Source organism: Acanthisitta chloris, unplaced genomic scaffold (genome assembly GCF_000695815.1).
Source record: "Acanthisitta chloris isolate BGI_N310 unplaced genomic scaffold, ASM69581v1 scaffold7835, whole genome shotgun sequence".
In the NCBI taxonomy this organism is placed as follows: domain Eukaryota; kingdom Metazoa; phylum Chordata; class Aves; order Passeriformes; family Acanthisittidae; genus Acanthisitta; species Acanthisitta chloris.
This window is the reverse complement of record NW_008672012.1, coordinates 24,205-38,214: the sequence shown is the minus strand read 5'-3', so window position 1 is coordinate 38,214 and position 14,010 is coordinate 24,205. Positions and strand designations below refer to the sequence as shown.

Below are 14,010 nucleotides of genomic sequence, written 5' to 3'. Positions count from 1 at the left end.
AGACACGTGAAAAGACATGGTCCGACCCAAAAAATAAACGGAAAACTTGAAGATGCATAATTCATGGTGATTACCGCTTCACTCTGTGTTGGGCACGTTTTGAATAAGGTTTCAAACCCCTGGACGACATATTTTCAGGCAAACAGCTGTTCTCCATTTTACCCCAAACACCTTTTTGTGCCATGCATTCCTCTCGCTCCCTCTCCTAGGTACGTGCAGTCGGGATACGGATCACATGATGGATCTCGGCCGCTTGTTCCCCCCGAAGTAGGCACTGCTCAGCGTGGAGCGCTGGGTTTTTATTTCTGCAGCACCACCCAGTGGTGAGTCTGTGTCACTGTGAACCCTCCGAGTTCACCGACTTGGCCGGAGGAGTGAGGAAACAAATCTATTAATAGCCGCAATGCAGATGCAACATAGTTTAATAGAAAGTAAAATAAAATCAACAAATGGGGGGGCAATGAATGAGAGCTGTTTTGAGTTCCTCAGAGTCTGTCTTATGTTTCTTCCATATAAAACAAGTTATGTCATTGTGGAAATGCAGTCCTGGGGTTTTTAATTCCATGTGCATGTTTATCCAGACTGATAACACCATTGTGGTTGTATATGTAATTTCCCACTCCAGGGCACAAAATGCTGCTTGTCCTCCAAACAATCCTTGAGGCATCCATTTGTTAAACTAAGACAAAGAGCTCCACTGCTGTTTAAAAATAAGACACAAGTTGCTATACACAGACCTAGTCCCAGCTAGAACAACTATGGTGGAAGTCAGGAATATACTAGAATGATCTTTCACCCAAGCTTCTTGTCACTAGTTGTTTTCTAAATACTTTCCAAGTTAGTTCACCAACAAGGATATCTGTTCCTAAATACTCCCTGCTGAAACTTCCTTTTACTAATTTAAACTAATACAGAAAATTGAGAGTCTACCGGAGACACAGATTCCTTGTCTGTCACTTTGATTCACATATGTTAATGCAAGTATATTTCAAACAGGATTTCTGAGAATAACAAAAGATACTAACACATAAGACAGGAAAAAGACTGTGAGTAAAAAGCCTAGTAACTTCCCTGGAAGTTTTTACTGATCTTTCTGCTTACATGTAATTTAAAGATGTTCTAATTGCTGACACTTATGGTCTTTCCTAAGCCATGCAGTTTTTATTGAAAGCAATCTAACCACCACTAGCTATTAGTTATTAAACTAACTAGTTAAATAACTAAACCTCCATAATAGTAACTATTTAATAACTAACTGGTTTAATTATTAAAACGACACATATGTAGTGGACCCTGTGATGCCTTTTTTGTTTGCATGATCTCTTCCAGGTAAGTCTGAAAACTCGTATAATGGAAGAATAAAGGAACAGTCTAGAATAATACAGCGATCACATTCTCCTCATGCCTGAGTTAAGGGGGTGACCACGTTTCTCTTCTACAGCACTGATTTCCCAGCTTGAGATCCATCAGAAGTTGGATCAGAGGGTTTTGTGTTGTGCATATACACGTTTTCACTTGATGTGGTGGTGTCTTACTTTCTGTCTTATTTCAGTATGCCTTTTTTTTTAATCACTGCTCTCATGACTTTACAATATGCCACTTGATGTTTTCTGAATCCTGTCAGTCTCCGCTTGCTGGAATCCCCTTTACTCCTTGCCATTATCAAAACCCAAGTTGCTGAAGCTGAAACCAGAGAAGCTGTACAAAGAGAAGCCTAGAAACCATTGAGGCTTCTCTTGGGTCTTATCAAAATACTTTAAACCCTGTGCCTCCAAGTAATTGTGTTGATTCCCTTAACCTTTAGCATCATCTGGCACAGGTATTTCTAGCAGGGATCAGTTAGTGGCTCTACACTAGTTGTCTATCTTCCTTATACAGAGCTTGCAGTAACTTTTATAACAGAATCAACTGCCAAAAGCTCTCAAAAGATTGCTTTTCTGACAAATGAGCTCTTTACCCTGAGTGTGGCACCACATGAACACCAGAGTCAGCAGAAGGAAGAGACCTTCTGAAGTGTGGCATCACGTGCCAGGCTCAAGGAATACAACACAAGAGCATGGGTGACCTTGAGTCACTCCTGCTTTTGTGTACAATGGAGAGGGAAAGCCAAAGTCTTTTTACTGCATTACTAGAGATTCAATTGCCTTTTTTTTTTTTTTTTTACATTAAATGTTAGCTTCCAGGCAGAAGACAAGCTGTAATTGGGCTGGTTACAGTGACTGTCAGCCTCCTGCTCTTCTATATGCTCCTTTTTTTTTTTTCCTCTTGACCTTTATTCTCTCTGTGCCATCCCAGCAAGGCTGTTTTATCCCCAGCAGGCTTCTTCCCTTCCCTGGGCTGTAATGCCTCTCAGTTGGAAATATTTGCTCTGGTACACTGCCAGCACAGTTCTTCTAGAGGAGCAACTTACATAAATGCAAGACCTGGGCAAAATTGAAATTCTTAATCCAAATTTAGGGCTGCATTGAGAGTTTGGGAACATACCTACTCTCCAAAATTCATGTCCCAACACTGAACTAATATTGCATACCTGTTTTTCTTTAATGTAAAGATGGAATCCAGTTTTATCTGTGACCTCTGCTCTGGAATGCTGCTGGAAACGGTTGGAAGCCATGTGCAACAAACAGAGCCAGATTAACTTTACACACTTTTAAGTTTCAGCACTTGACTTTTCATTGCTCTCTTAGCATTTTAAGCTGTTTAACAAGATTCTTGTCTAACTAGAGTGTGGTATCGATCACAGCTCCCCGAGAAGACAAATCCAAGTAGTCTGATTTACCCCAAATAGCATACACTTGTACTTTGGCTGTACTAGGCCAAAAATATATCATGTAAGCACAGATAAGACATTTCTGAACATGAGACAGTACCACCAGCAACAGAACCACTTTGCCAAAGTGTCCAGCCAGTTTCTGTTGTACATTTGGACTTTTTACTGGTAAAACACATTGTCTGCAATGTTCCTTTGGAGAACTTTTATGTGTTTCAAGTCAACCCCCAAAAGGAAGTTGCTCAGAGGGAAAGTTCCGGGAAGCAAGTTCACAAGCTAATTCCAAGGATTTGGGAAGTTCCTAAAACCAGTTAGGAAGGTTGATGGTAAGAGCTTAAGCTAAGGAGATGTGGGGGACTCAGAAGAGACTACCCAATGTATCTCCTAAGGAAAAGTGCTTTTTGACATTTAACTTTCAAGGAGTAAATAAAAGTGAAAACCCAAGTGTCACATTTTCATCCACACTCTCTAACTTCCAAAACATTCCTCCTCAACCCCAGCTTCCCTTGTACCCACGTGCAGCACAAACAAGCGCTCACAGGGAGCAAGAAATGCACACAGAGACCAACAGCAGCACATAGGGCAGGTTTGTATGTCTGGAATGTGGGAGTTCATGTGTTTTGGGTAACTGAGCTGCATTGTATGTGGAACTATAACCTGAAAAATTAATCCCTCAACTGGAATGGCCATGCCTTTCCCAAGAGAACCAACCCTGCTGGGGTCTAAAAATAAACTGAGTCTCCAGAAATGAAGTGCAGAGGTGCATATTCCTGGTGGGCAGCTGAAGGGAGAGGCATATTCTTTTTATCATTTTTGGCACCAAAGTAGTTCTTAAAGAGCTATCTCCAGCATTTCAATTAAGCTCCATAACATCTGGAGACAAACCTAGGAGAAGGGAAAGAAGTTCAGCCATACCTTCCACCAAATACCAGCAGCACCTCAGGAGTCTTGAGTCATCAGTAATAATGATCTCTCTGGTGACAAATGGGCAGTGGGACAGCCTGGCCCCTGGTCACAGCACCAAGGCAAGTTCCTCATTTGAGGCAGCCTCTCCACATTTTCAGCATCTTTCCTCATTTTTTCCCCCTTTAAGCTCACATTTTCTTGCCTTTCCAGTACTAATAACTATTAAAAGTAACTCAAAGCTTCCTGGAGAGATGAGCCTTTCTAAAGCCTTTTTTTTTGCATAAATATTAGCTTTATTGGAAAATATTTCACTTAAACCAATCAGATTAACACACACCAAATTATTCTAGTTTTTAAAAAACCAAACCAAACCAAACCAACCTAACCTAAAATGCTTTGGAAGATAATCTGCTTCAGTTACAGTAGCAAACACATCATGGCAGCCTGAAACAAGTACTTGGGGTGCCTTCATCAGCTGACAATCCACGTAAACACAGAAAACACCCCCAAATATTGGTATTTCTCAATGTACCTGCAGTACACAGAACTGGGATTTTGGAAAAAATCTGTATAGAAATATGCATAAAACATTGCTTTACATATAGTTACAAGTTATGTCGATATTTCTATGATGGTTCATGCTTTTTATCCATAGCTTTGGATTTACAGAGTGTGCATTAGAACTTTCTTAGACGTACATTGTCATTTCTTTTCCACATTCAGGAGAACGGCACTAGAAATATGCACACGCAAGTCAAATCTTGAATGGTATCCAGAACTCTGCATTAGCTGCATTTTTATAGCAGCTGCAAAGGTCAGGGAAAGGCACCAATTATCTTAACAAGACGAGACCACAGTTAAGTTTAAGATCTAGAAGGGAAGCAAAACCTATGATTAAAATGTTGTCACTAGATAATCAATAGCGTATCAAAATAAAACAACTCTTCTCTGAATCAACTTAAAAATACAGTTTGAATTTGTTGAGAGTTTAGGTTATATTTCAGTCTTCAGTAAACAACCAGACCAGAAGCCTCAGACTAACTCAGCCTTTACAGAAGAAGTAACATGCCTAAGTGTATTGTTGGTTTTTCTCAAAACTATTCTGAAAGCACTGTTAATGCCACCACAGGTCAGAACTAACTCAGGACTCAGTTCTGTGACTCAGGGGATATGATCCCTCTAATATCACACTATCAGTGGTATTAATCCCCATCTTAATAACCTTTTCATCCTTCCCTGCACAGCTCTTGATAATCTGTAGCTCTAACACTGTGACTCGGGTTGGTCACAAGCCATTTCAAGGCCTTTCTAGCTGCATCCTTCAAATATTTCACTTGAAACTGCCCATTACAGACAATATTGCCTTCACAGAGCAGAACAAAGCTCCACATCCAGGGGAAGACATCGAAAAGCTCAAATGAGGAGGTTTAAGGAACAGAAAGAAAGCAATTTTGTAACTATCACAGTAATTAACAGTTTGGGTAGGCTGTTAAGTCCCGGCCATCAAGGAGTACAGGAACCTTCTCTCCAGGATGAGGAACTGCCACTTCCACTGGCCAGGACCCCCCCACAGGAGCAGCTGTGCGTTCCTACGGCTGGATATGGAAAACAAACGGAGTGATGCTCAAGACTGGAGACATTCTGATCACAGCTAAATCCTACCTGAACACTGCTAACTCATGCACTTCTACGTCAAAAAGAACATACATACAGCACAAAGTTAACTACAGCACCCAAACCTACAGAAACAGCTCCACACCTGCCTAACCTTGTTTTATGGCTACACTTCGCAGTGTAGGAACAATCCAGAGATCGGAGCCCAGATCAGTGGGAAAACTCTGGGAAAGCTTGACATCAACTGTTAGGGAACAGAGACAAGACATTACAGAGATGGGGAAGCCAAGACTGTACACCACCTTAGTGTTCACACGGCTTCATATATCTGTGAAAATCATTTAACTACAAAACTTTAGGTAGAAAAATAACTGTAGATCTTGTCTACACGTGTTATTAACATGGACTATTAACTGTTTAGTCAAGATACAGTGCAATACCTCTTTGAAATAAATTGCAAAGAGTCCAGAGATAAGAGAAAGAACAAGAGTACCTTATTCCTGGCATTTTACAGTAATGCAGGATGGAATATTTAGTCATGGAGGTAAGTCAGAACAGCTACTGTACTTCCAAATGGAACCCAACTTACTTCATGTTAACTTCAAGCACAGCCAAAGTCCTTGAGATGAGGCAAGCCAGAAGCAACAGTTATCTAGACCTCAAGGAACTTCTCCTAGGCCTTCAGAGACAAATCTTAAATATGATCACAGCATTTTCATCCAATGAAAGAATAAGCCAAAGAAAGAAAAATAAATGTAAACCAAGTTTATTTTGCTTTTAAGTAGTGTTCTTTAAGCACTACAGCATGGTAAACAATGTAAATTAGTATAAGTCATCTCAAAAGCCAGTTGTTTGTTTGTTTTTTTTTTATTTTATGAGTTGTTAAAAAGATGCAGCCTATTCTAACAGGATAAATATTTTAACCATTTCACTTCGAGTTAATGAAGGCTCACAAATGAGCAACACTCCTCATTGAGGAAAACAAAAAGCTGTTGTCGACAAAGCGACAGCACACACACAAAAACAAAAGAACTGTGTAAAAATAACTAACTGTACTGTGTTCCCATACTCTTTAGAACTTGCTTTACAATGGGATGATATGCACATGATCTTGCTGCGAACTTGCCATACAACTTGCAAATACATGTAGCCTATAGCCTTACCACTCAGTCCAAAAAGCTGCTAACTGATCAGAACAAAGGCAGCACTAAATCCTCTGCTGAACTATTCATTCCATCTGGTTTACTCTTTACCTTTCCTCCTAGGCTGCAGGACAGACTAGAAAGAAAATGACCCCGAATTCAACTCCATACTCTTACAGGAAAAATTGTATTATTTGCAATATAATCTTTTACAAGTTAACATTTTGCCTATTTTCCCCTTAGCCACAAAATGGGCATGAAGTAATTACTTTGAAAATGCCTTAATTTTCAACTTCATGCAAATCTAAATAAAGATGACCAAACAAAAGCTTAAACAATGGAAGGATATTTCACAGAAAATTTCTTATACAAAAAACACATAAGAAAAAGGGCCACTAGGTGACATTTTAATTTACAAATTGGCATCATTTTGGTCAACAAATATCCAAGTGCTGTTTCCTTCTATCACAACAAAGTAGCTGTACAGAAAGAAAACTGCAAAACTGGTTTTATTTTTGTTTTTAATCGCACATCTCCTCGGGAATTTCATGTGGATTAAGGATGCCAGGTACAGACATCTGAAGTTTATGCTTCTCCTCTTGAGCCTGTCGAAGGGCTGTTTCTCTCTCCTCCAAGAATAAGTCTGATGTGTCTTCACCTGCAAATTCCTGTGTAATTCACATCAAAACATTAGTTTATTATCAAATACTTTTAGGCAGAGTAATAAGTTTCTGAAATGATACAGGAAACATCTTCCTTTCGTGTTCCCATGCTTGGTTTGCTGTTCCTAAGGTCAGAATTAATATAAAAGCAATATTTAAAGGTTTTCCCCTGTGTGTTGCAGAACAGGATGCCACAGTAACTCAGCACTCGGAGCAGAATCATTACAATCTGAAATACCTGACAATTGTAATCTCAAAACTAATTAACAAACTCTTTCCTACAATCTTCCTGAATTCTGGCATCTTTAGAAAAATAAAGGCATAACATTACTGCAGCAAATTGCAATCCAGGTCCCAATCCCAAGCAGAACTGAAACAAAATCTGTTTAAAAACAAAGTTCTTCCCATTGAAGTTTTGCAGCTGTCTTAGACATAGTGATCACATTTAATTATGTGTGATTCAATATAGTTGTAGATTAAATATAAAGATACAGACTAGTGATGATGTTTATGTCTAATTTATCAGATTAAATCCCAGTGAAGTAGATTCCATGGAACACCACTCAGCCATACAATCCTTCTGACAGACTTCTCACTACATTTTCAAAAGCTGCAAAATAACTTATCTCCTAACCAAAATCACATTTAATTATGTGTGATTCAATATAGTTGTAGATTAAATATAAAGATACAGACTAGTGATGATGTTTATGTCTAATTTATCAGATTAAATCCCAGTGAAGTAGATTCCATGGAACACCACTCAGCCATACAATCCTTCTGACAGACTTCTCACTACATTTTCAAAAGCTGCAAAATAACTTATCTCCTAACCAAACACTGTCCAAATCCAGCAACATTTTTTTTTGAACACTGTTTTTAATTTCTGGGAAAAAGCACAGCCAACATACCTTGATTTGGACCAGGAAATCCCTTAGATGTTCCTTGAAGGCAGGAATATCCTGGTTTAAACTGAACAGTCCTGTTACGAACAGCTTAACCTGGGCACTGACAGCAAACACAGCAGTTAGTATTCCAAGATGTAAGAACCCACTTAGAATCACTGCTAAATCATGGCAGACTTACTCTTGCAGGTGAGGAAATGCAGATTTGAGCAGATTAGCCACATACTCCTGAATAAACATTTGGTTGTTCACTGGATTCCCAGGGTTTAATGGAGTACTTATTTTTCCCTCTTCCACCAAGTTGAACATGTACGCAAGGATTGAGGCGTGCATTGTCAGACCTGAATGGGTCACAGGCACACACACACACAGTTATTATGCAGAACAGGAAGCGTGACTTCACTTTGAGGTTCAAAAGGACAGTTTCCAATCGCCCGCCCCACACACACATGCAATTCTTACCAGCAGTGTGTGAGGTGTCTGTTACCACAGAGAAAATGTGCTGAAGGATATCACAGAAATACGTCTGGTAGAAACTCTGGGCTGCAGTCTCCTCCTGTGCAACATTCTGTAGTAGAGTATAAAGTATCTGAAGTCCTGGAAAACAAATGTTTAAAACCCTACGTTACCGACAGAACAATATCCCAACATCAGTGAGATTTTGCCCTTTTCCAGAATGACAAGCATCCCAAGAAATTCTGAGAGGCACCAAACAGCCCATTTAGTGGCACTTCCTCCGGCAGCCACTAGAGGGCAGGGCACGCCCCGTCAGCTGCCCCCGTGGCCCAGAGAGCCAGTGCCAGCACCTGGCCAGGGAAGCCCTCTACCCACACAAGCGTCTGCTCAGGAAACAAGAGATGTTTGAAATGTTTAGGTGTGCATGAAAACTTAAATTAACTTCACTAGGTGAGCTGCAACTGAACAGCATCCTTTCTCCCCATCCCTTCCACATACTGACACAAGACAAATGGCTAAAACAAATCAGTTAGTTTCACCATTTTTTTCTAACACCGGTTTGAGCTGGTGCATCAGTTCAGCCATTTCACAAGTGTGCTAAGGCTCACACGGCAAAGCAGAAACTAAATGCTCTCTTCCAGCTACAGGAATGAAACAGCAGCAAAGTATCTCAGCCCATTCGTGCACACCTGGCTGACACCTTGAACCTGAGACAAGGGTATTATTCTTGTACAAATATAGTACACAATCATGTGACCAACATGTTTTCTACCAGAAAACATCTGATCTATATTAAGTACTTGCATTTACCTGTATCTGCAACATTTCTCATTGTGTGTTTGAAAGCCCAAATAATAGAATCCAGAACAAGCTTGAACTGTGCAGGTGGAATGGCCAGGAAGGCTGGGAAGCAGTGAGAATTTACAGCCTGGAGTAGCAAGAAGAAGTTTGTTCTGTGTTCAGGATATTCTTCAAAGTCCTAAGAGGAGAGGGAGGTAAAAAAGTCAAGTTCTGAAGTTACACCATAAGATCTTCTGTTAAGCAGAGCTGACACAGAACAGCATTTAGATACCAGGTTTAAATAACCTTAAATGCAAACGCTTCTCAGGGAGCTTTTTCCCACCAAAGCTTGGCAGGACACACAACACAGGCTGAGCCACATTTTGTCAGTGCATATCCGTGCTCAGGACATGGATACATAGACAATCTCAACCCTGCTTAAGCACCAAATCCATTTTGGACACTAAGAATGACATTAGTGAGGAAATACTCAAAATTACTTATCAGTATTTGCATTCATAAACTCTAAATATTTATGAATTTCAGCAGGTAGTCCTACACCAAGTTTGACTGCAGCACACTTCTGCTTTCAGAAACAGTGTTCCAAGCCCCCAGAAAAACCACCAATGGCTTAAATCAAGAGCTAACCAGAAAAATTCATGGCAGTTTAAGATATCCCACTACACAGCCCAACTTCAAAACAAATAGGCTCATTTGAGCTGAAATTTTGTCAAGTGCCCACAAATGCACTTTGCTGCAACAGGGAGATGATCCACAAGAGACCACATATGGAAATAATATTCCCAGCAAGAAGGCATGAACCCCTGCTTCACGTCCAGAGATGCAAGCTCTGTAATAACTCTACATTCACTATGCTGTGCTTCCCTGCACGGCATTAAAAACCTATTTCACCTAGAGGCTGCCAACAGCCAACATCAGTGCTCTTATAAACCCCTTTTTTATCTTCAGGCGCTAGTGGTGTCTGATTCCAAGCTGAACTGTCAATACCTTGTTGATCATATTTAATGTGCACTCAAAAACAGCATCGAAGATCTGAGGTATTTCAGCAGTGATGTGTCCCCCCAGCTTGTTGACAATGATGGCCATAGTGCTGAGCACCTCAGGCTCACGGGCCGCAGGGACGTTGCGCTGGTAATCGATGAGAACTGCATCCAACAACGGAGGAACAAAGTTTTCAGCTACCTAATTGAAAGAATAAGTCATGGTTACAACACTGCAGCTACTCAACAAAGCCTCTAGTACTAGATACTCTAGATAGCAAAGTTTCTTATTTAGTTACAGGTGGTATTTGTCTTAAGGGAGTTGTTCCCATCCTCTGTATCCATCCAGCACATCTTCCCATAGAGCTCTCTTAAACCTCCCTGATTCCCTCTGAGATTATTCTCTGCTAAAATTAGCTCAAGTATCTCAAATAGAGCCTTACCTCTGTATGAGTACTTTGTCCATTCTATTTTATAGACCTGATGCAAGTTCCCGTGACCATCTGATTCGGTCAACAGAACACAAATCACAGTTCTTCCCGATTCTGCCTTACAAGTTACTTGTACAAAATTCATCTACTTACCATCTGAGGATCATTGGACCTGCTCACCCAGCCAGAAATTAATTTTAAAGTTTCCCTTTTTACCGTCCTCATACTTCTAATCAAGGGCTGCTTTGTCACCATTTCACCTACAAAATTTTATTTACTTCAGTTAATTGTGTAAGGTGCAACAAAAAGATTAACCTGATATTAACAAAACAGAATCCTTGATTTTCATATCCAAATTACAAAAGACTACTACAGTCTTCATTTGTTTTTAATCATCTCCAATTGTAAGAACACGCTGAGGCAACTGCAATCACAGTGGCTGCTGGTCAAGGAGTACATCAGGCCTACAGCCCTAGCAACTGCTTCCTCAACATCAGCTTCTGACAAGGACAGATTCTGGCCGTTAGACCTGGTGAGTGGAAAGGTATTGACTTCTCATCCAGTTTTATTCCGATTTCTGAGAAGCTACTCAAGGTAAACCAGCTGCTCAGTTATCAAGTTTTATTTAACATCCATCCCCATTGCCAAGTTTCATTGTCTGCACTGGCCAGAAAACTGGTCAATAACACAGAATTCAACAACTGACTCACTGCACAAGTGAGAGATCTTTATTTGAACACAACATCTGGTTAACAGAAGATTTAAGCACTTTTGGTCATACTCCACTTTCCCAAACAGTAAAATGGAATGGTAACATTAGCCTAATCGAGATGTACTCTGAAACCTGACAGCAGACACTGCTAACTCCTGTTTTCAGGAAAAACATGGAATTCCTTACCATTAGCCTGAATAGCTGCAGAAATATTTTCACTTAGGCACTTGTAGACATTCAGCATATCTAAATAAATTCTTCCTAGCTGAATCACAAAAGGGTGGCCAACTGCTTTACATGCTCTTACATTGGTTTTCAGGATGCTACCAAGCTGCTTCACTGTTTCAGGATCCTTTAGAATATCAACATTCTATTTTAAAAAAAAAAAAGTCCATTTTGGTTAGGAATAAAACTGCCCTTTGGCTTCAATAGAGAAGTATAAGTTTAAACAATTTATTTTACACACTGCCTTAAAGAACATATCACTGGTATTTACAGGCTATATACACACACACACACTGCTGCTTATGTCATGGCATTTGCTGCTACATCAGAGTCAGGATAAAACTTCAACTGACTTCATTCTGCACTTCTGCAGCAGTAAATTTGCTGCAGTGGTACAAGCACTACCCTAGTTAAATTAAAAAAAAATCCTAATGAGATTAAGAAGGCGAAAACAGATAGAAGTGGTCCAAAGTAAATGCACTATGTGTTCTTTCTTTAAGAGGGAAGTTAAAGTAGGAAAAGTAACTTAGGATTGCCTAAATTTCAGGCTCTTAATTAGATTAACTGCAAATGGGCTGTCTCTTGTGGAGTACAAGACTGCTGGTCCTTAATATATGGAGATAAAAGTATTTTGAAAAGACTGAAAGAAACAGAAGATAAAAGAAATAAATATGTACTTTAAGAGAATGGTGGCAGAGTGAACAGTACTTTTAGCATTTTAACTTGTCTGTTACCCAGAAAGAAAACCCATTACTAAGCCAGGTGAAAGGGAGGCCTTAGAAAAACACTACTGAAACATGTTCTGTAAAGTAACAGATAATTGTGCTTTAAATCAGATTAGAGCAAGTATTTATTGTATCATTGAAGTATCTTCTCTGAAAACAACACTATTATTGTCACATCAATCAGTGCTTCAGCCATCAAGCAATGAAGTTCACCCCAGCCACATGCACTGCATGTCACACCAAGTGAAAAATAAACCCAGGCTAAGCAACTTTCAGCAGGTTTTTGTTCCCTGAACACAGAATACATTGCAAGTCTAAGAGCTGACCTTTGTTGCTTGTTGGATGATGCTGTCCCATACTTGATTAGGCAACAACATGTACTTCTCTATGAGATGCTCCTGCACAGTCTGGTCTGTCTGTGCCCCAATCATGTATCCGACTGCTTCGTAGAACGTGTGCACCTATGGCAACAGCAGCACATCAAACAGCGAGGTTACAAATAAAGCCTTACCAGACATGTTCAAACTGTGGACTGGCTTCCAGCGCTTCTGGAAGTACTTTTTTCCAGATGCCACATCCACTCTGCCTGAAGTTTCAGTACATTACTGCATGTGCACACAGCTCTCACTTCACAAGCTGTGCCCTCCCCAGACAGATTTCCCCTTCCCTTTTGGATTGTTCCTCACCTCACTGCTGTAGCAGAATATTGCTCTTTCCTGAAGCAGAACCCTAACAAAAACCTAAGGAACACAATTCAACCCTTGAAAACCACTACCACATTTCAACATGAAGTAAGCTCCCATTAGGCCCTAGGAATGATCCACACCCACTGAATCAAACATACCTGTTGTGGCTGCAGGTCACAGATGATTGTATTAATATTGTTCAGGATCTCATCAATAAAGGGCATGACTTCTCCCACTTGGACCTGGACAAAATGTCGGCGGCATTTCTGTGCTATTTTGATGAAGGTATCACAAGCCATGTCCTGCACTCCATCGTGGGTTTCTAAATTCAATCAAGACAGTTATTGCTTTGGATTTCCCCCCATGCATCTCCATCTTTAGGCAGATTTTTCTTTTAATAAAATAGAAAAAGAAAAAAAAAACCCAGACATATAATTACCATGCATGAATTCAAACAGCTTGTTGACTACAGTCTTCAAAAATTTCCAGTGAGCTCTCAAGAACCGTGGGTATTGGCCTACTATATACATTATATTTGATGCGATGATGGCTTTGTTGTCTTTTCCTCTCTTCTGTTCACAGAGTCCCAGGAGATCCTACAACACAACACATTTAGTTTCCTCTTCAAGTTACTCCACTGCAATTAAAAGCACCACAAGCATAAAATCCTGTAAGGAGCTCTATTATAAAGTGGTTGCCATAATCAAGTTGGAAGTTCAAATAAAGAAATGAAAACCCAAACGACTGAGTTAGATTGAGGTGATGCCATCATTTAAGAGTCAGCCAAGCACAGACTACTGTGTTTGAAAATACAGAATCTCCATTTTAAATATAGCCACTAGAAAGATTCCTGCAGGGAGGATTTCAACAAGCCTCATAGTACTGAATACTGACTGAGTAGTTGATGTAAATATAGATTCCAGATCAAACAGAAGAAATTAAATTACATCCTCCTATGAACGTGTGACTTGTTAAAGTAAGGTCCATTACTTTTG

The 14,010-nt window shown here is 39.9% G+C and overlaps 1 protein-coding gene across 1 annotated transcript in view; it reads right to left on the bottom strand.

Annotated features, from left to right (window-relative positions):
- Positions 1–6,040: 6,040 nt before the first annotated feature.
- The window catches only part of XPO1 (exportin 1), a 29,462-nt gene continuing 21,492 nt past the window's right edge, over positions 6,041–14,010 (bottom strand). Inside the window, exons 14-24 of the mRNA XM_009074332.1 lie at positions 13,455–13,611; positions 13,174–13,337; positions 12,656–12,790; positions 11,566–11,749; positions 10,821–10,927; positions 10,244–10,438; positions 9,266–9,434; positions 8,462–8,596; positions 8,181–8,340; positions 8,006–8,102; positions 6,041–7,100 (exon numbers count right to left, since the gene is read on the bottom strand). Coding sequence (XP_009072580.1) covers positions 6,954–7,100; positions 8,006–8,102; positions 8,181–8,340; positions 8,462–8,596; positions 9,266–9,434; positions 10,244–10,438; positions 10,821–10,927; positions 11,566–11,749; positions 12,656–12,790; positions 13,174–13,337; positions 13,455–13,611 — 1,650 coding nt within the window. The 3' untranslated portion in view covers positions 6,041–6,953. The remainder of the gene's footprint in view (positions 7,101–8,005; positions 8,103–8,180; positions 8,341–8,461; positions 8,597–9,265; positions 9,435–10,243; positions 10,439–10,820; positions 10,928–11,565; positions 11,750–12,655; positions 12,791–13,173; positions 13,338–13,454; positions 13,612–14,010) is intronic.